The sequence below is a fragment of the Geotrypetes seraphini genome, chromosome 7 (assembly GCF_902459505.1).
Source record: "Geotrypetes seraphini chromosome 7, aGeoSer1.1, whole genome shotgun sequence".
Lineage (NCBI taxonomy): Eukaryota > Metazoa > Chordata > Amphibia > Gymnophiona > Dermophiidae > Geotrypetes > Geotrypetes seraphini.
This window is the reverse complement of record NC_047090.1, coordinates 83,453,172-83,476,010: the sequence shown is the minus strand read 5'-3', so window position 1 is coordinate 83,476,010 and position 22,839 is coordinate 83,453,172. Positions and strand designations below refer to the sequence as shown.

Here is a 22,839-nt window from a genome sequence, read left to right as displayed (position 1 = left end):
AAATCAGGCATGCCTTCAGAGGACAGTCTACTACAGAATCATTATGTAGCTCCTACCTCAAAAGAAAAGCAAAATTTCATGAGGCTATATATTTTATAATATTTAACTGGTTTCTTTTACAGTCGTCCAGCAGTAGCACTGGTTCGCAAGTTGATTGCAGTGTTGGAATCTATAGAGCGCCTTCCTCTTCACTTGTATGATACACCAGGTTCCACTTACAATCTGCAGGTAAATGTGTCTTGCTGTTATAATCAATAAAAGCTGCATTTGTTGTGTTGAATATGTTGATTTTCTTTTCTAATATTAGTTATTCATTTTTGGTATTACAGATCTTATCTTTGAAATTTTTGTTGTATTAGAATTTTGGGTTTTAGTTCCAAGCCCTGTTCTTTGTAATGGAATAGTTAGCATTGCAAAAAAAAAAAAAAAAGTAAACCTAGAGGGGAATGTGCATGATGCATGTGTTGTGTGCATACATATGTGTATATGTGTATAGTTTACTGCTTTGGATTGTAAAATGGCAGTGCTTTGGGGTCTATAGGTATGCCTGTTCCTTCAGTTTCTGAGAAAAATTTTACTTGGTTAAGTAAATGGGTGTAGGGAGAAGAGGAAAAGGGGAAAGCAAGACTGCAGATGAAGGTGCCAGCAAGTCTTGCTGTTACTTTACTTAGCATTGACTGGAAGTCAATACTGCTTCTGCTCCAATATTCTGCACAAAATGATTTGAAATTGTGATTTCTAAACCCATTCTTCTAGAAATACCAATAGATCTAGTTGTCAGGATATACATACTCCCTGGGTTTAGCACACACCTTTGAAATAAAAGCGCAAGGTGAAGCTCAAGGTGAGTTACATTCAGGTGTAAAAGATGTTTCCTTCTCCCCAGACACTGTACAATCTAATTTTTTTTTTACTTGGGTTAAGGGGGAGTTCAATTATGTCCCAAGTCACAAAGAGCAGTTGGATTTGAATTCTTGTTTTCCTGGTCCTGTACCCCATTGCATCACTCCTCCACTCCTAATTATTCATGAGATATTTGTACACTTTAGGGCTAAGTGCTAGAATATTTTCAATATTTTGATTAGCTTGAAAACCAGGCTTGTTGAATTTTTCTTGAGGACTAAACCAGGCTTGTTGAATTTTTCTTGAGGACTGGATTTGGGAGTGATCAATTTAAAATGATTAAAATGAATAAAAAATTACAACCTACTCCTAGGAGACCTAAATCTATACCTAGATGATCAATCATCCAAACAAGTAGACAACTTTCTCTCATTTCTCACAGCCTTATCCTTCCAAATGCTAAATCCACCAACAACTCATGAAAAAGGCCACCAACTTGATATTGTAGCCTTCATGACCCACCAACCATCCTTAACAGAAATTCATACATCTAACGGAACATGGTCCAGATCCATCTGGTCAGACCACTACACCTACACTTTCAACATCAACTGGACCAAAAACAACAAAAAAACTATAACAAAACTCAATAAAGTAACATACACCTCACGCAAACACATCGAACCCTCCATATTCTGGTCTAAAATAGATGAAACTATTCTAGAAAACAACCCCGAGGACTTCATCTTACATTGAGAAAAACTTTGCTCCAACACCCTTGATGATTTAGCTCCACTGCAAACCAAATCCAGACCCAGCAGGAGATCAGATAAATGGTTCGACTCTGAACTGCTACAACTCAAAAGACAATGTAGACGATTAGAGAGAAAATGGAGAAAATCGAACTCGGATCATACAAAATCCGCCTGGAAAAAAATCAACAAACAATACAAATCACAATTAAAGGACAAGAGAAAAGCACACTACACCAACCTAATAGGCACTGAAACCCAAGACACCAAAAAACTATTCCAAATTCTAAAAACCCTAACAGACACCAAACCCTACCTGACCACTAACAATACTACCCCCCCTCAGCCACTCTATTAGCAGAACACTTCCAAAATAAAATTACCAATGCAAGAACTACCCTCAATGACACCTCTACCCATCCTAACGAATTCACAATTCTCCCCATAGATAGAGATTCTACTGCAGCAGATAGAATATGGTCTCAATGCCCCAACATACAATGGCCTGAATTCAACAAATACTACAAAAAATACAGCCATGCATCCTGTGACTTCAACAACTGTCCACCATATCTCCTAAAAACATCCAGCACAAAATTCCGTGCTCTTCTTCTAAACTGGATACAAATTTCGCTAATAAACTGCCACTACCCTACCAACCTCAGCAAAATCATCATCACCCCGATCCTCAAAGACCCCAAAGAACCGATAGACCAAACAGCCAACTACAGACCCATTGCCTCTATTCCACTCTGCGTCAAAATAATAGAAGGACTAGTTGCCAAATTCCTCTCCAATTACCTAGAAAACCATAACATACTCCATCCCACACAATCCGGCTTCAGAAACAACTTCAGTACTGAGACACTACTAGGATCTCTCTTGGACACAGCCAGGCAACATCTCAGCACAGGAAAAAAATGATGCTCATACAATCAGACCTTACCGCTGCATTCGACTTGGTGGACCATACCATTCTACTACAAATCCTGGATACAATAGGTATCACAGATAAAGTATACACATGGTTTGAAGGATTCCTTAAATCAAGAACCTATAGAGTAAAATCAGACAAACAAAAATCTGAACCTTGGTCAAACCCCTGCGGAGTTCCCCAAGGATCCCCTCTATCCCCGACTCTCTTCAATCTCTATACAGCCTCCCTCAGCTCTCACCTGGACAAACAAGGCATAACCTCCTACAGCTATGCCGATGACATTACCATTCTCATACCCTTCGATCAACCTGAACTCTCCATGACGAACACAATATACCAAACACTAAAATCAATAGCAACCTGGATGAAAGATCACAAACTGAAATTGAACCCAGATAAAACGAAATTCATCCTCCTAGAAAACAACAAAATACCAACCATAACCAACATTGAAATCAACACAATCAACTACTCCATACAAACCACCCTAAAACTGCTAGGAATAACTATCGACAGATGATGCACCATGCAACCGCAAATCAATAAAACAATACAAAAGTCATTCTTAGTCATGAGAAACTTAAGACAAGTTCGGAAATTCTTTGAGAAAACTCAATTCCAGCTCATAGTTCAGTCCTTAATACCAGACCTACTTGACTACTGTAATATCCTCTACCTCCCATGCCCTACAACCATAACAAAACAACTACAAACTATCCAAAACACAGCACTAAGACTCATCTACTCATTAAAGAAACATGATCACATTACAGAAGCATATCTCCAATCGCACTGGCTTCCGAATCCAGCAAGAATACAATTTAAATTCTACTGCCTACTATTTAAGACTTTATAAGGAGACAGTCCAAACTACCTGAATAACCGCCTCATCCACAACACCGCAACCAGACATAGGAAAACTCACACCCCATTCTCATACCCCCCAATTAAGGAGGTCAAACGGAAAAAACTATATGATGGCCTCCTGGCCACTCAAGCAGCCAAACTAGACAACCAAATCGCCAATCTACTGACGGCATCCCTCGACTACAAGACTTTTAGAAAAGAAATAAAGACCATACTCTTCAAGAAAACTCTGAAAAAAGAAATAATACCGCAAGTCTCAAACTCCACCTCTCACTAAAGCCAACTACCCCAAACAAATAACCTTACCCATTTTCTTACTCTTTTTGAAAATGACCAATTTTTTTCTTTTTTTTATAAGTTCTTGTTGTAATACATCTTGGATAATTCTTTTGTAATCCGCCTTGAACTGCAAGGTAATGGCGGAATAGAAATCCCTAATGTAATGTAATGCGTTTCTTCTCTTCATTCTTCCTTCTAAGCATCTAAGACTTAATGGTTGAAATTTAAAATCCGTCATATTGGTGTGCTTTGGATCCATTAGGTAAGGACTATGAAATGGATTGCTGCAGACAAGGTTGTCTGTGATCTTCATGGATCGCAGGAGGTCTGTTTTGCAGGTTATCTGGTAGGGATAGTTTTTAGAAACTTTTTTTGATGTTATTGTGCTTGACTGTGTTGAGCTAGTTAATACAGAACTGTTTTGAGCTATTAAGGTGGTTCACTATTTTATTCATCTGTCGATATGTCCCAGCTGCACACATCCCCTCTGCTCTTTAAGATGTTTATTTCTATTGTCTTAACACTATGAGCATCTTAGTTCTAATTTGTGAATGTTCTGCTTTGCTTTTTTAATGTATATGGTACTGACATTCTCCATTATTGCTCTTTCTGTAATTAACTTTTCCTATTTCTAAGTTTCCTGCCCTGTTCTAATTGTGTATTATACTGTCTTTTAGTGATTGTATTAATTTTGTGATCTGTTGTCCTTTGGATTTAGGAAAGGTAAAGATATTTTAATAAGCATAATTATACTTTTTGTAACAGAACAAGGCATAGTTATAATTTAACAACCAACCTCCTAAGACAGCAAAATTGTTCATATATTGTACAGTCTATATTAAGATAAGCAGTAGGCAATAATTGATTCAAATTGTAAGCATACCAGATTGAGCAAGTCTACAATATAGTGATACCTTTTCCCATAGCCCTCCAGATTCAATGAAAACATTTTTTTTTAAATTTTATTTATCATTTTTCAATAACATATCAAGTATCCACTTGTACAGAAAGATAAAGTTAAACAAGAAATAAATTACAGATCAAATTATAATCTAATAACCCAATATATCTTAACTGTAACTCAAGTCCTCAATATAGATCCAAAATGTAGAATCAGCGAGAATATAACAAAGAAAGTAGAAATAAAAAACTAACAATTATATTGGCTGAGACAGGAGATGTAACAATCTGATCTAAGAGTGCTTCATATTCCTCCTCCTATTTTCAGTCGAGCCGCTGACAGGAAGGTAATGAAAACATTTTAACTATTCAGTAGTAACTGTTTCATATTTATATGTAGTGCATACCATCTTCCTGACCCCGGTAGACCTTACCTTTAAAGCCCTGGTGGTCTAGCAATTTAAATGGGGCTGAAGCAATCTTCTTATGCTCCTGCCCTGTGAGAGCCACAATGAAAAATGCTTGTGAGTTCCTGCAGTCTTGCGACACTGCAACAGGAGCTTACAGCAGGCATTTTTGATCATTGCTCTCACAGGGCAGGAATGTAGGAAGATCGCTTCTGCCTCGCTTCACTGCTACACCACCAGGGCTTTAAAGGTAAGGTCTACAGGGGTCAAGGAGGCAGGAGGGAGGTGGGGTGGTTTAGTCAGCCAGGACAGGACACGGGATGATCACTCCTGTTCCAGTTCACTGGACCACCAGGGCTTCAGGCATGCCCATGGGAGGCCCGTAAGCCTGCAGCAAGTCCAGGAGGGGGGCGCAGACCAGAGGACACTTAATATAAACTGAGACCCTCATTTTTGAGCCATTGTTTTGGCCCAAAAATCACAGTTGTTATCCCAGGACAAGCAGGTAGCATATGCTCACAGATGAGTGACGTCATCCACAGAGCCCGGTATGGACAGTGCAAAAGTTAAAGTCCCTTTAACTTCCTAGAAGTTTCAAGACTTCACCAAAAGACTCTTGACTCGGACTTACAGTCTGACTCAGCGTATGATGTCCTTGAGTCTACTACAAAGGCTTATGACACTACTTCTGAAAAGTCTCCTTAATAGTTTGCTCACAGAGCTATGTCTCCAACAGAAAGATTTTCTTTCATAAAGTTCATTCGTCAATTGGGCAAACAGCTTCCGGTCAAATTAGAAGCCGATTCTGCTCATAGTGCTGAATATTTGGAGGCATTGGACTATGATGAGCCTCCCAAGGAACTTCTGCGATTACCATTAAGAACATAAGAATTGCAGCTGCTGGGTCAGATGAGTGGTCCATCATGCCCAGCAGTCCGCTCATGCGGTGGCCCTTAGGTCAAAGACCAGTGCCCTAACTGAGACTAGCCTTACCTGTGTACGTTCTGGTTCAGCAGAACGTCTTGAATCCTTGGAGGGTGTTTTCCCCTATAACAGCCTCTGGAAGAGCGTTCCAATTTTCTACCACTCTCTGGGTGAAGAAGAACTTCCTTACGTTTGTACGGAATCTGTCCCCTTTTAACTTTAGAGTGTGCCCTCTCGTTCTCTCTACCTTGGGAGAGGGTGAACAACCTGTCTTTATCTATTCACTTCATTATCTTGAGTGTTTCGATCATGTCCCCTCTTAGTCTCCTCTTTTCAAGGGAGAAGAGGCCCAGTTCTCTAATCTCTCACTGTACGGCAACTCCTCCAGCCCCTTAACCATTTTAGTCTCTCTTCTGTGGACCCTTTCGACTAGTACTGTGTCCTCCTTCATGTACAGCGACCAGTGCTGGACGCAGTATTCCAGGTGAGGGCGTACAGCGGCATGATAACCTTCTCCGATCTGTTTGTGATCCCCTTCTTTATCATTCCTAGCATTCTGTTTGCCCTTTTCACAGCTGCCGCACATTGCGCGGACAGCTTCATTGACTTGTCGACCAGTATTCCCAAGTCTCTTTCCTGGGGGGGTCTCTCCGAGTACCGCATCAGACATCCTGTATTCATGTATAAGATTTTTGTTACCTACATATATCACCTTACACTTATCCACATTAAACCTCATTTGCCATGTTGCGGCCCATTTCACGAGTGTGTTTGTCACGTTGCAGGTCTTCGCAATCCTTCTGTGTCTTCACTACTCTGAATAATTTTGTATCGTCTGCAAATTTAATCACCTTGCTTGTCGTACCAATTTATAAATATGTTGAAGAGCCTGTGTCCAAGCACCAAACCCTGTGGCACTCCACTCGTGACGCTTTTCCTGTCCGAGTATTGTCCATTTACTCCCATTCTCTGTTTCCTATCCACCAAACAGTGTTTATCCACATGAGTAGTTGTTCATGCGGGACCTTGTTGAACGCCTTCTGAAAATCCAGATATACAATGTTGACTGGGTCGCCCTTGTCTAGCTGCCTGTTTACTCCCTTGAAGAAGTGCAGCAAGTTCGTCAAGCAAGATATTCCCTTGCTGAAGCCGTGTTGGCTGGTCCTCATCAGATTGTATCCATCAAAGTGATCAATGATGCGGTCCTTTATCAGCGCCTCTACCATCTTTCCCGATACTGAGGTCAGACTCACCGATCTGTAGTTTCCCGGATCTCCCCTCGAACCTTTCTTGAAGATCGGCGTAACATTCACCACTTTCCAGTCTTCTGGAATCCTTCCCAATTTGATTGATAGATTGGCTATTAGTTGAAGCAGTTCTGCTATATCCCCTTTCAGTTTCTTGATTACCCTCGAATGGATGCCATCCGGTTCCATTGAGTTATCATTTTTAAGCTTATCAATCTACCTGTATACCTCTTCTAGACTGACCATCAACCCTGTCACTTTCCCGTTTTTGTTTCCTACGTATAACCTGTCGGCTTCCGGTATATTGTGTATATCCTCTTCAGTAAATACAGATGCAAAAAAAATGAGTTTAGTTTGTTGGTGAAGGCTTTGGCCTTCTTTAGCACTCCCTTTATTCCATGGTCATCCAACAGTCCCACTGCTTCCTTCGCGGGTCATTTCCCCTTAATTTATCGAAAGAACAGCTTGAAATTTTTTTGCTTCCTTGGCTATTTTTTCCTCGTAGTCTCTTTTGGCCCCTCTTACCACCTTATGGCACCTGCTTTGATGTTTGTGCTTTTTCCAGTTTTTGTCCATTTTTTACTTTTTCCATTCCTTAAACAAAGTCTTCTTGTCTCTGATCGCTTCCTTCATCGCTACAGTGAGCCACGCTGGTTCCTTGTTCTTTTTCCTCTTGGATCCCTTGTTGATATGCAGTATATAGAGATTTGGTGCCTCGGTGCCTGAGTCCTTAAAAAGGGATCATGCTTGCTCTAGCGTTTTTATAGTGCTTATCTTCTTCCCCACCATGAGTCTCATCCCTTCGTAATTCCCTTTTTGGAAGTTCAGTGCCATGGCTGTCGTTCTGGGTTGATGTTTTATCCCTGTGTCCAGGTTGAAGCGGATCATAGTGTGATCACTGCTTCCCAGCGTCCCTTCTACTTCTACACCTTGCGCCGGTCCTCGTAGTCTATTTAGAATTAAGTCCAAAATTGCATTTCCTCTCGTATTTTCCTTGACAAGTTGTTCCAAGAAGCAGTCGCCTACAGCATCCAGAAACTTGGATTCCCTACCGCAGCCGGAGGTGCCTAGGTTCCAGTCTATCCCCGGATAATTGAAATCATCCATGATAACTGCGTTGCCTCCCTTGCAGTTGTGTTTAATCTCATCTGTCATTTCTCCATCAATTTCTTTGGACTGCCCTGGGGTAATAGATGCTGATCTTCGTTTCCATTCTATTTGTTCCTGGAATTTTGGCCCATAGAAACTCTACATTATTTTTCGTTTCTGACATATTCTCTCCGTTAGACTCGATTCCCTCTTTGATATATAGGGCAATACCCCCACCTTTTTGACCTACTCTGTCTCTGCGGTATAGTTTGTATCCTGGTAGCAGAGTGTCCCAGGTGTTTTCCTCATTCCACCATGTTTCCGTGACGCCGATGATGTCAAAGTTATCTTTTTGTGCCATAGCTTTCCCCATCTTATTCCTTAGGCTGCTTGCGTCCATGTACATACACTTGAGTTTGCGGCCTGTTACTTTCTTACAATTTCTTCCCTTTTGTGTCCCTTTCAATCCATCAGGATTTCTGTCTTTCCTATGATCCGGTGAGGATTCCCCGCTATCTTCCTGCACGGTATCCTATGGGTATACTGGTTCCCGAACCATTGACTCTTGGTCGACTGGTGGTAGTGACAGCTGTATTACAGTCTCGGGGCCTTCAAGTCTTTCCTTGCCTGGACGACTGGCTGAAATCAATTTTCCCAAATCCCAACTTCTGCCATCTCAGAAACTACAATTCATAGTATTTGTGAGTTGGGGGAGACATGGATTTTGTTGCTCATTCTGTATTTGCGATTTATAAAATGACATTATACAAGAATATTGTTTCTTTTTATACTTAAATATTGTCAATATAAAATCATAACTTATTTGAGGCTTGTGCGTATGAGTTCAGAGTTGGTGGGGATGGGGACAAATTTTGTCAGGCCTTCTGGGATGGAGTATTCCTTGATGGTCCTTGAAGTTGTGCACCACGAGATGCCCTTCTTCCTAGTGGTGGTGTGTTGATGTCTTGGCTGACTGCAGCAACTGTCATTTACTTTCTTTTGGGCTGGGGTCTTATCCTTGCCTGCCTGGCTTCAGTGGAGTTCATGGTGTTTGGGACCAGTTGGATCTTGAATCCTGTCATGGAGGGGGGGCATGTTTATTGGCCCTTGGTCAATGGAATCTGTCTTCTGATTGGTGGCCTTCTTGCCTGTGGGGAAAGTTCTGACTCTCAGGTGCCTAGGGGTGTTAGGCAGAGCTCTCGGAGTGCTACTAGCATCGGTGTTCAGGGTCAGAAACTTTTCAGTGACTCTTGTACATTTATTTGAATACTGTTTGAAGCTCTTAAAGATTTGAGTTTTGACCTGTATTACCGCATATGCGACTCAATTGAAAAGTTTCCAGTCTGACCAAGAAAGAGCAAAATTAGCATCATAATTCTATAGCTATTCAGCAGATGGTGTTGACAAACATCTGGCTAGATTTTCAAGTCAGTCTTGTCAGCCTTTTGAAGTGAAAAGCTGCTCCACTTTGTGTAAAAAAAAAAAAGACAACATTCAGTATTGCACCATAATAAAATTCCTTTATTTGAAGGGAAAATTGCCTATCAAAATTAAATCTGAGTTAGATGCAGTGTATGATGATACATCTCCTTGGGCTGCTGAGTTTAAACGTGGCTGGACAAGCATTGTTGACGTCCAAAAACAATAAATGACAAAATGGTTGAAGTTCACTGAATGTGATGGAAGATCACCAATTGACCCTAAATGAGATGATAGAGGCTGCTGGCATTTCATCAGAACGTGTACACACCATCCTACATGAATATTTAGGCATGAGAAAGTTGAGTGCGCAATGGTGCCACGTTTGCCAACTGTCGACCAAACATGAGTTTGGACATTTTGAAAAAATGTTTCGAGCTTTTTAAGCACAATGAGAATGACTTTTTGTGACTTTGAGTTCATCACTATACTCACAAGACAAAACAACAATCTAAACAATGGATTACAAGAGATGAACTGACTCCGAAAATAGTGAAAACTGTTCTGTCAGCTGGGAATGTGATGGCGACCGTCTTCTAGGATTTCCATGAGATAATTTTTACTGACTATCTGGAAAAGGGTAAAACCATTAATGGTGAATACTGTGCTGGCTTACAATGTCTAAGTGCCAAAATAAAGAAAAAAGCCCTCATTTGGCCAAGAAGAAAGTTCCCTTCAACCAGAGCAGTACCCTAGCTCACACATCAACAATTGCGATGGTGAAATTGCATGAATTGCGGTTTAAATGAATTCCCCATCCACCGTACTCTGCGAATTTGGCCCCTTGCAACTTTTCTGTTTCCGAACCTGAAAAAATAGCTGTCTGGGAAGAATTCTTCAGATTTTGTGGTCATAAATGCCGTAAATAGCTATTTTTTCCAGTTTAGATATTTTGTATTTTGCTGAAGGCATGAAAGGTCTGGAAAAACATTGGAGCAAATGTATTGAGTTAAAAAGACACTGTTGAAAAATAAATAGAAACATAGAAACATAGAAAGATGACGGCAGATAAGGGCCATAGCCCATCAAGTCTGCCCACACTATTTACCCACCCTCTTAAATCTACTGACCCCCTAAAGAATAATTGTAATTATACTGTCACTCTACTGACCCGCTCATTCAGTCCTAGTGACCCTATCCCTTGGCATGACCTCGTAGGGATCCCACATAGGTATCCCATTTGTTCTTGAAGTCTGAGATGCTGCGTGCCTCGACCATCTGCACTGGAAGCTCGTTCCAATGCTCAATCACTCTCTCCGTGAAGAAGTATTTCCTGGTGTCTCCACGGAACTTCCCTCCCCTGAGCTTGAGCGGATGTCCTCTTGTGGTCGAGGGTCCCCTGAGAAGAAAGATATCATCTTCCACCTCTACCCGTCTATACCATATCCCCCTCCCCTTTATATACACCTTCACTTCAGTCTGTAATGAGCTTCCTGTAGAGATCAAATCGATTTCTTCTCTTTATTCTTTTAAAAATCTCTAAAAACAATACTTTTTCAAAAACATTGTATAAATAGTTCTACTAGAATATTTAGGATTGTACTTCATTATTATTTATGTAAATCGAGTCAAGCTTCTTTTTAAGAGGATCACCCGGTATAAAAACTAAAGGATTGGACTGGAAATAAGATATGGATGTAAAGTTATACATGTAACTTTTAATGAATTGAATAAAGATGTTCCTGGTGGTGGGGGAAAGAGTTTATATTTATGCACATACTTTTATTGCTATGCCTACATGTTCTTAATTTAGTCCAGAAAACTTTTGTATACCAAAATCAGGTGTGAATGCAAATTCCCTGGATTAATTTTGTGCTTTTCTTTTGAAAATTTAGTAGTATCTACATTAGCAGAAGTATGTATATTTACCCCCTTAATGAAAATGTGTTTGGTACCATGCTCACTTAGCTAGCTTTCTTTTTTTTTTTCCTTCTCTAGATACTAACAAGAAGGCTAAGGTTTCGGTTGGAACGTGCCTCTGGGGAGACATCACTAATCGATCGAACAGGCAGAATGTTAAAAATGGAGCCCTTAGCAACAGTTGAATCATTAGAGCAATATCTCCTTAAAATGGTAAGAGATTTGGAGGATATCTCACTGCTTGCTTGTTGATCACCACTTGTTGCATATCAGCATAATTCCTTTTTTGTGCACTTTTTAAGGTACATATTTTTATGCTTTCTAATTTTTTTTAATATAACATAAGGAAATATCTAGCTAGTAAGGAACATGATTTAGCATTCATATTTTGATGAGGATTTTAGGGAGGCAGAGGTTTTCTGTTGCAGGATATTTCAGAGGCTTGATTCTTGCAATTCCAAATATATAAAGGTAATATGTAGAAATTTAAAAAAAACCCATAAAGGTAAAATAATACCACCTTTTTTATTGGATTAACTTAATGTAGTTTGATTGGCTTTTGAAGGTACCCCCTTCTTCCTCTGATCAGAAATAAGCAAATGTTGGCAAAATCAGTATATATAAGGGGAACATGAAACCATTTCACTCAAATATATAAACAATTAGGTAACGGAAAATGCTTCAAAATAATGAATTGTTTGCATGTTTCAGTATATTTTTGAAATTTAATCTATTACTTCATAACTGTACATGCCTTTTCATCTGCAAACGAAACCAGAAGAATCACCTCCACAGGTTAACAACAGACAAATAGTGGAGATGTCCAGAGACACAGGTGTACTTAGTGATAAAAACACTCTGCTTTATTGATATAATGACTCAGCACGCACGTGTTTCAGTCCAGGCGGCCTGCGTCAGGAGTCTACAATCTTATTTCAAAACAGTGTATATTGCAGATTAAAATGTATCGAAAAATGGAACATCAGCATAAAAGGCACCAAGTGTATCTCTTAGATTGGCCTTCATGCTCCATGGCAGCCTGCTCCCTCCGAGCCTACTTCCTCATTGACTCCCTCCCTCACATACCAATCTTCGTATTATCAGAGTGCCAAGAGCTTCACAGCGGGAAGGAATTTTTAACCACTTGGTGCCTTGTTGTCTTCCTTCCTGCATTGCGTGGCTGCAAGTGGACTCTAGGAGTGGTGTGGTTATGAGCCACAGCAGCCTCGGTAGGCTTCTATCTATCCCAAGAGCAATGGGAGTGCAAGTGGTTTTTAAGATTCATTGCAAACAACGAAAGTAAAGTGACTAGGTGATTGGGCTTGACAGGCTCAGCTTAATGGAGGCACCTTAAGAGCAAGTTAAACAGTTTATTGATGTGAGGAGTGTCATAACAGTGAAGAAGTTTGAGCAGCATACCCGCTGCACTTCACAGTTGGGGGGGGGACAGTGGCTTTGGAACCCCAGGGAGCTAGGGTTAGTTTCTCAGCTTGTGGCCAGGTGAAGATGACAATAAAGCATGACAAACTGCCATTTTGTTCTCCAGTGGTGCAAATGAAAGCTTGGCAGCTCCTTTCCCTGTGCTGACCCTGGAGGGAATCTTGGGAGTGGAGTGGGGTGTGAGGATGTCTGCAACAAGATGCCTGCAACTACAGCTATGTTGCAAGCTTTTGAAGTTACAGCTGGGCTCAGGGGAGGTGGTCCCTTGAGTTTGTATTACTGTTCACAAGATTTTTATGCTAAAGCAGGCACAGAGCAGTGCAGAGATAGGATTCAGGCCTTCAGGTTAACATAGTAGATGACGGCAGATAAAGACCTGAATGGTTAAGCTGAAGGGTCAGGGCCGGATTAAAGGGTAGGCCCAGGAGGCACGTGCCTGGGGCCTGGAATTGTCAGGGGGGCTCTAGGGCTGGTCTTAGGGGGGAGCAAACAGGGCAGCTGCCCTGGGCCCAACATATCCAAGGGGCCCCACAGTTCAAACTTCTTTATTAAACACCTAAAGTTTCCTTTTCAGAGGGGCCTCGACACGGCAGCTGTTCTCACAAGCTGCTGGCGGCCACCCCAAAGCTTTCCCTCTGCCGCAATCTGCCCTGTCGGAAACGGGAAGTTGCGGCAGAGGGAAAACTTTGGGGCAACCGCCGGCAGCTTCTGAGAACTACTGCCATGTCGGGGCCCATCTGAAAAGGAAAATTTTGGCTGCAGGGGAGAAGCGATCTCTTGCCTTGCCTCCTCCCCCATACTGTCCAGCTTTCCCTCCTCTGCTTGCCAGAGCTCCTCATCTTCCCCCAAGAAATTCAGCAGTTTTCCTTCCTCCATTCTTGTCTGTATTGGCAGGCAGGGCCGGCGTTAGGGGGGAGCAAGGAGAGCAGCTGCCCTGGGTCCTTGCCTTCTGTTTTGGGCCATGAGGTCGTCTGCTTTCTCCCTGCTTCTCCGATGCAACGGGCCCACAAGCCTTCTCCCCTCCCCCCCGACGTCAATTCTGACGCCGGCGAGGAAGTTCCGGGCCAGCCAGGCAGCGATTGGCTGGCATGGAGCTTCCTTTCCGATATTAGAATTGACGTTGGGGAAGGCTTGTGGACCAGCCGCATCAGCAGCAGTGGCAGCAGGGGGCAGAGAGAGTGAATGAAAGGGATGGGTCAGGGAGAAAGAAAGAAAGACTGAAAGAAAGGGACGGGGCAGGGAGAGAGAAAGACTGAAAGAAAAAAAGGGGCGGGGCAGGAAGAGGGAAAAAAGGAGGGGGGACAGGGAGAGAGGAAGAAAAAGTTGGACTCATGGAGGGACAGAGAGAGATATTGGTTGGGGAATGGAATGAGGTCTGGAGGAGTGGAAGCATGCAGGAGGAAGAAAGAAAGGAACAAAGAAAGAAAGATTGGATGCACAGTCAGAAGGAAATGAAACCAGAGACTCATGAAATCACCAGACAATGGTAGGAAAAATTATTTTATTTCAGTAGTGATCAAAATGTGTCAGTTTCTTCAAATTTACATCTGCTATATTTATATTTTGCAGAGTATTAGGGGGCTATGCGTCATTGTTTCTGTGGTATTTCACTGTATGCAGTTTGGCTTTTTGTTAGTTCAATTTAATCTTTATCTACATATTTCTATTTTTAGTTTGTGATTGCTTATTCCATACTGGGTATCTGTGTTCTGTGTGCATGAAAGACATGGTTTTCTGTTAGCGTTGACTAGCCTTGTTTCGCGAAATACATCAGTCATGGTTCTTGGGAGCAACTTGAATAAACCTGATTTGAATCTCCTTATTGTCTGCCAATCTTCTTTTGTTTCATGTTGGATTCTTTGGTGGACTGCTTGACTTGTTGTTTCGTTACAAATTAACATACGTGGAGTGGAACGTACTAGAGGAGTTACAGATTTGGTTGTTTATACATACATATGGGTTACAGTTGGTCGACATAGAGTGAGGCAGTTGAGAGGCGTTGTAAACTTGGTTATTAATATAGACTTATATTTCAGATTTCGGACTGCTTTACAATATATTTGAACACTTTTATATACGTATGGAAAGGGTTCAGAGTTAAAGTCCTGGGTAAGTAGGTGGGAAGGGAAGGAAGGGAGATTTGTTCAGAGATGTTTATGGATTGCATAGAAGAAAAACTGTTCACTGGTATACTAATCTTTGTTTTGAATTAAAAAAAAAAAAAAAAAGAAGAAGAAGAAGAAAAAAAATGCAAGTGGAAATAAAGTAAATAAGAAAACAGGTGGCAGGGGGTGGGGCAAGGCCAGAGGGGCCCAGTGTACTTGTGTGCCTAGGGGCCCTTGAAGAATTAATCCTGCCATGTGAAGGGGTCAAGCACCCTATGTGGGCATGTTTAATTGAAAGATGCAGTTCTGGTACAATGTGTCTAGCAGTCCTGAATATAATGTAATATCCCCTTCTTACAAGTTGTGTTGCAGAAGGATGATATTTACATTCTTCAACTACACCACCTCCTTCAGTGCCTGCAGTGCCCCCTTCAGTTTTTCCTTCTGAAAGTAAGTTGAAAAGGTGGTGGTCGGATCTGCTCTGATGATTTTGTTCTTTTTTTTCGGAATCGTGAAGGTTTTTTTTTTCAATGCTCAAGAGGTTCCCAGTGGCCCTGGGACAGCTCTGCCTGGGAGAGGACGCAAACTCTGGGAAAGAAGTGTGCAGCAAGCAGAGAAACCCTCGGAGTACCTATCTGGCCAGCCTACAGTCACACGTTTTTACAGCTTGGGGTCCGTTCTCTGGTAGCTGGCTCGCAACCTGATTTATTAGGTGCTTGAATGTAGGCTGTTTGGCCCCATGATGGTCCAGTCGGGCTTTGTCGGGTGCTGGCTGCGTTTTACTCCCCACTTGTTGCATGGTTTTGTGGGGATTGAAGTCTCAGTGGTCCAACTGGCAACCCGAAGATCGCAGTGTGTGGATTGATTTGGCTGGCTGAGGCAGTGTCTTCTCCACATTTCAGATCCTGTGACTGCTGAAGCAGGCTGGCGCCAACACAGACAGAATGTGAGTGTAGGCTATTGTTTCAAGCATTTCTGGGGCTGAATTTAGGGATCTTCCACCTCTAAAAACCCTTTCCCAGAATTATTTGACCTTTTGTTTGTTTTCCTAGATCGTTTTTAGGTGATCCCACTGCTGCGGCACCCAACTTGGATTTTCTGATTTTTGTTTAAAAGCCTTCATCTGCTTCAAAACACTGATTTTGCAAGAAATCATTTGGGATGGACCCCTTAGGCTATGATACCCCTATATCATGCTAAATCTGTGCTGGATGGTCATAGAAACATGATGGCAGATAAAGGCTAAATGGCCCATCTAGTCTGCCCATCCACAGTAACCATTATCTCTTTCTCTCTCTGAGATATCCCATGTTCCTATCCCAAATCCTCTTGAATTCAGACACAGTCAGTGTTTCCACCACCTCTTCTGGGAGACTGTTTCACACATCTACCACCCTTTCTGTAAAAAAGTATTTCCTCAGATTACTCCAGAGCCTATCACCTCTTAACTTCATCCTATGCCCTCTCATTGCAGAGTTTCCTCAAATGAAAGAGATTCGACTCATGCACATTTATATTAAATAGGTATCTAAACACATCTATAATATCTCCCCTCTCCCACTTTTCCTCCAAAGTATACAGATTGAGATCTTTAAGTCTGTCCCCATTCGCCTTATGATGAAGACCACATACCATTTTAGTAACTTTCCTCCCGACCGACTCCATCCTTTTTATATCTTTTTGAAGATGTGACCTCCAGAATTGTGCACAATATTGTAAATGAGTTCTCACCAGAGTCTTTTATAGAGACATCGATACCTTTTTCCTAATGGCCATACCTCTCTCTATGCAACCTAGCATCCTTCTAGCTTATGTTGTCACTTTTTCAACCTATTTGGCCACCTTAAGATCATCACATACAATCACACCCAAGTCCCGCTCTTCTGTCGTGCATATAAGTTCTTCACCCCTAAACTTTACCGTTCCCTCTGATTTTTGCAGCCCAAATGCATGACCTTGCATTTCTTAGCATTAAATTTTAGCTGCCAAATTTAAGACCATTCTTCAAGCTTCACCAGGTCTTTCTTCATGTTATTCACACCATCTGGCTTGTCTACTCTATTGCAGATTTTGGTATCGTCCGCAAAGAGGCAAATCTTACCCAACAACCCTTCAGCAATATCATTTATAAAAATGTTAAAAAGAACAGAACCTTGAGGCACACCACTGTTAACATCCCTTTGCTCAGAGCGATCTCCATTGATCTCTACCCTCTGTCACCTTCCACTCAACCAGTTCCTGACCCAACATGTCACTTTGGAACCCATCCCAAGGGCACTCAGTTTATTTATTAGACATCCGTGTGAAACACTTGTCAAAGGCTTTGCTAAAATCTAAATACACCACATCTAGCACACATCCTCTATTCAATTCTGTGGTCACCCTGTCAAAGAAATTGATCAGATTTGTCTGACAAGACCTACCTCTAGTGAATCCATGTTACCTCTAGTCCTGTAATCTATATGATTGCAGAAACTTGACCATTGTCTGTTTTAAAAGCGTTTCCATTAATTTGTTTACCACAGAAGTCAGACTTACTGGCCTGTAATTCCCTACTTCTTCCTTACTTCCACCTTTGTGGAGAAGGACCACATCCACCCTTCTCCAGTCCTCCCGACTCTAGAGACTCATTGAAAAGGTCATGTCAGCGGAGCTACCAGAACTTCCATGTTCCATCAGCATCCTCAGATGTACACCATCCGGCCTCATTGCTTTGTCTACCTTTATTTTTAGCTCCTTATGAACACAACCCTCTGAAAATCGATCAGGGTCTATTACTCCTCCATCCCTATTCACATTTGTCTTCAGCTAAGAAGTGTCTGTGCACTGCATGCTGCAAGGCACTTGAGAGAGAGAGAGGAGCTTTGGGCTTAGCCTCTCCTGGTAACTCCATGTCTGGGGGATCGCAGATGGCTCCTTTTGAAGGGGTGATAATGTTAAAGGATGCACAAGAAAGCAGGATGGATATAGTCCTTAAGCAGCAATTAGAAACTTTAATCTTGGGAGTTAATTCAGCTTCATTAGCCTCTTTTGTGGCACACACCTGTCGTACGAGAGTCCATCAGATTCCTGTTGTAGATGGCATCTGCCCCCAGCTGGTAATAGTGAGACTTGATTATGTAGTGGATACCCTATTTGACAGGGCATCTGCTACATAGGGCTGTGCAGGGGTTAAACTCTGGATTTCTTTCCTGAGCCAGTTAAAGATGTGTGCAGATAAAATGGGATTCAGAAAATTGCTAAAGACCCAATTATTTGTAGCAGCATTTTTATAAGATTTGAAGGGATTCAGAAATAGAATGCACTGTGTATACAGTTTTTATTGTAGTACACTTCCCCCTCCCCATTCGTGGTTTCGGCAATCGCGATTTCACATATTTGCAATTTTGGGGGGAGGGGGAAAAAAAGAGAAAAAACCCATAGTTTAGCCTTCCCCCCAGCGTCCCGGCCTTACCTGGTGGAATAGCGGGCTTTCGGGTCAGGAGCGATCTTCCTACGCTCCTGCCCCGTGTAGCTCGCCAATAGGAAATGGCTGTGGGGAGTTCCCGTCGTAGTCTCGATCCATGACAGCATACATAAAAGTAGTCCATTGGGCAAAGGCTCATATGCCAGATTCCAGATTCTTCAGGAAGGAACTGCCGATGAGGAACAGGAGCAGGAACAGGAGCAGGCCCAACACACAGCTTCATCTCCAGGGACAACTGACCGGCTCCCCCCAAAGAAGTGCAGAGTAATAGTCATCGGGGATTCCATGCTGAGGGGCACCGAGGGACCAATTTGCAGACCGGATATGCAATCTAGGGTGGTCTGCTGTCTGCCTGGAGCCAGGATACGAGATGTCACCGCCAGTCTAGATAGACTACTCACGCCCCCGAGACCACTTTCCTATGCTTCTTGTCCACATAGGAACCAACGACACTGCCAGGAACACACCGGAGACCATCACCAAAGACTTTGGAGCACTGGGTGAGAGGCTGAAGCGGACAGGAGCGCAGGTGGTTTTCTCATCGATCCTCCCAGTTAGAGGCAAGGGAAGAGCCAGAGATGAACGTATCCTGAGGACAAACGAGTGGCTACAGGGATGGTGCCGGGATATGAACTTCGGATTCCTAAATCACGGGGAAGCGCTACAAGGACTTCAGGGACCAGACGGACTCCATCTGACCAGTAGGGGTAAGAACGTCTTTGGACACCGACTAGCCCGCCTGCTTCACAGGGCTTTAAACTAGGTAAGTCAGGGGAGGGTACCCATTCACATATTAGTGCAGAAAGGAATTATCCTGATGAGGTGAGTCAAAACTCCGCTTCCATGTCCAAGGTAAGTACCCACATTGCAAACAGTTCTTTAGGAGTCACACTGACTCGGGTAGGATACGCCTCACAGGGACTTAGCAAACACAAGATATGGAGGGCCATGTATGTCAATGCACACAGTTTAGGTAACAAAATTCTAGAATTAGAGGCTGAAATAAGGAATGCCGACCTAGATGTGGTGGCAATATCTGAAACTTGGTTCACGGACTCACAAGGGTGGGATATGGCTATACCAGGCTACAATCTACTTCGTCAGGACAGAGAGGGCAGGTTAGGAGGGGGGGTAGCTCTATACATTAAAGAGGACATCAAAACCACCATCACAGATGTCAAGTACACCGGGGAGTCCCTCTAGGTAAACCTGGCAAGAGGCAGAGAAAAATGCCTGTATCTAGGTGTGGTATACAGACCCCCAAGACAACTGGAAGACATGGACGCAGAATTAATTGAAGACATAGAGAATATCACTCTACGAGGAGAAGCTGTACTGCTAGGGGACTTCAATATGCCTGATGCAGACTGGAACTCATTTTCAGCGACAACCAGCGGTAACAGGAGGCTCTTAACCTCCATAAAGGGAGCATATCTCAAACAAATGGTAACGGAGCCCACTAGGGCCCAGGCAATCCTCGACCTGGTACTCACCAACGGGGAAAGCGTCTCAGAGGTCTCAGTAGGAGATACGCTAGCCTCCAGCGACCACAACATAGTATGGTTCAACCTTAGGAAAGGCTTCCCTAGATCAAACACGAAAACAAAGGTACTCAGTTTCCGGGGCACAGACTTCGCACGCATGGGAGATTTCGTCCATCAGACGCTGCAGGACCAAGCGGAGACCGATGATGTAGAAGCTAAGTGGTTAACACTGAAATCAACCATACATGAAGCAACTAGCCGCTTCATAAAATCAGTAAATAAACGACAAAGAAACAATAAATCCCAATGGTTCACCGCGGAGATCTCGCACCTCATTAAGGAGAAGAAAAAAGCGTTTCTCTCCTACAAGCGCACAGAGAAAAGAGAGGCAAAAGTAGAATATAGGACCAGGTCTACAGCAGTCAAAATGGCAGTTAGGGAGGCAAAACTTCGAGTGGAAGAAATTCTGGCAAAAAACATTAAAAAGGGGGACAAATCCTTCTTCAGGTATATTAGTGACAGAAAAAGGAACACAGGCGGGATAGTACGCCTTAAAAGACCGGACGGAAGTTATGTGGAAGCAGATTCCGATAAAGCCGAATTACTGAATGAATACTTCTGCTCAGTCTTCACCTGTGAGGCACCGGGACACGGTCCGCAGTTGAAGGCAACACAAAGCACAGAAGACCCGTTTCAGAATTTTGAGTTCACACCAGGTGAAGTTTACAGTGAACTGGCAAGGCTCAAGGTGAACAAAGCCATGGGACCAGACAATTTGCACCCAAGAGTGCTCAGAGAATTGAGCGATGTCCTGGCGAAACCGTTGGCTGAGCTATTCAATCTCTCCCTAAGTAAGAGGAAAGTTCCCCTGGACTGGAAATTAGCTAATGTCGTTCCTCTGCATAAAAAGGGTTGCAGGGCAGAGGCTGCGAATTATAGACCGGTGAGTCTCACATCAATAGTGTGCAAACTCATGGAAACACTAATTAAAAGCAAATTGGACACGATCTTGAATGAAGGGAATCTTCAGGATCCCAGTCAGCATGGATTCACCAAGGGTAGGTCCTGCCAATCTAATCTCATCAGCTTCTTTGACTGGGTAACAAGAAAGTTGGACTTGGGAGAGTCTTTGGACGTCGTGTACCTGGACTTCAGTAAAGCTTTTGACAGTGTCCCACACCGCAGGCTGCTAAGCAAGATGGAATCGATGGGGTTAGGAGAGACACTAACTGCATGGGTCAATGATTGGCTGAGTGGCAGACTTCAGAAGGTGGTGGTTAATGATACCCTCTCTAAAATATCTGAGGTGACGAGTGGAGTGCCGCAGGGCTCGGTCCTGGGTCCACCCCTTTTCAACATATTCATAGGGGATCTGACTTGAGGGCTTCAAGGTAAAATAACACTATTCGCCGATGACGCCAAATTATGTAATATAGTAAGTGAATGCAGTTTACAGAATTATATGGCGCAGGACCTGCTTACATTGGAAAGTTGGTCCTCAACCTGGCAGCTAGGCTTCAATGCTAAGAAATGTAAGATCATGCACCTCGGAAGCGGAAATCCATGCAGGACGTACTTCTTGAATGGAGAAACTTTAACTAGGGCTTCAGCAGAACGAGGTTTAGGAGTAATCATCAGTGCAGACATGAAAACTGCCAATCAAGTGGAGAAGGCTTCATCTAAGGCAAGGCAGATATTGGGTTGTATCAATAGAAGTTTCGTCAGCCGAAAGCCTGAAATCATAATGCCGTTGTACAGGGCCATGGTGAGACCTCATCTGGAGTACTGTGTGCAATTCTGGAAGCCACATTACAGTAAAAATGTGTGCAGAATTGAATCGGTTCAGCGGACGGCCACCAGGATGATTTCGGGGCTCAAGGGTCTCTCGTACGAAGAGAGACTGAACAAATTGCAGCTCTACACTCTCGAGGAAAGTAGGGAGAGGGGAGACATGATCGAAACATTTAAGTACCTCACGGGACGTGTCGAAGTGGAAGATGATATTTTCTTTCTCAAGGGACCCTCGGCCACAAGAGGGCACCCGCTCAAACTCAAGGGCGGAAAATTTCATGGCGACACCAGAAAGTATTTCTTCAGAGAGAGTGGTTGATCATGGAACAAGCTTCCAGTGCAGGTGATTGAGGCAGACAGCATGCCAGACTTTAAGTATAAATGGGATATCCATGTGGGATCCCTACGAGGGTCAAGATAAGGAAATTGGGTGATTAGGACATAGACAGGGGGTGGGTAAGCAGAGTGGGCAGACTTGATGGGCTATAGCCCTTTTCTGCCGTCATCTTCTATGTTTCTATGTTCCTATGCTTCCTCTCCAGGATTCTCTACTGTATTGTCCTGATGGTCCCTGCAGACGGATTCACTCCAGAAGCTGCTAGCATAGGCGGTGGAAGTGCAGTGGAGCTTGCGTTGGTGGCTCTGACCAGAGTCTGAGAATAGCATACCACACTGCATTTTATCTTGGGTGATTGAACACAGATGCCAGCCTCTACGGCTGGGATATGGGAGGTATTGCCTTGATCACCCAGTTCAGGGCAGGTGGACACTGTCGCAAAATAAGTGGTCCATAAACCGACTGGAGCTGCAAGCCATTTGGCTCACCCTGTAAACACTCAAAGCAGTTAGGGTGTTCTCAGACACAGTGGTGGCCTATGTCAAATCGACAGGGAGGCTCCAGAAGTACTCAGCGTTGCCTGGAGGCCAAGTTCCATTAGGTAGAATCTCACCTGTAGGCACTCTGCAGCA

General features: G+C 43.0%; 1 protein-coding gene across 10 annotated transcripts in view; it reads left to right on the top strand.

Annotated features, from left to right (window-relative positions):
* Window positions 1–22,839, top strand: part of HECTD1 (HECT domain E3 ubiquitin protein ligase 1) — a 365,311-nt gene that overhangs the window by 142,025 nt on the left and 200,447 nt on the right. For all 10 annotated transcript variants that reach the window (XM_033952151.1, XM_033952152.1, XM_033952156.1 and 7 more), the window contains exons 19-20: window positions 123–228; window positions 11,663–11,797. In XM_033952151.1, the coding sequence (XP_033808042.1) occupies window positions 123–228; window positions 11,663–11,797 (241 nt within the window). The remainder of the gene's footprint in view (window positions 1–122; window positions 229–11,662; window positions 11,798–22,839) is intronic.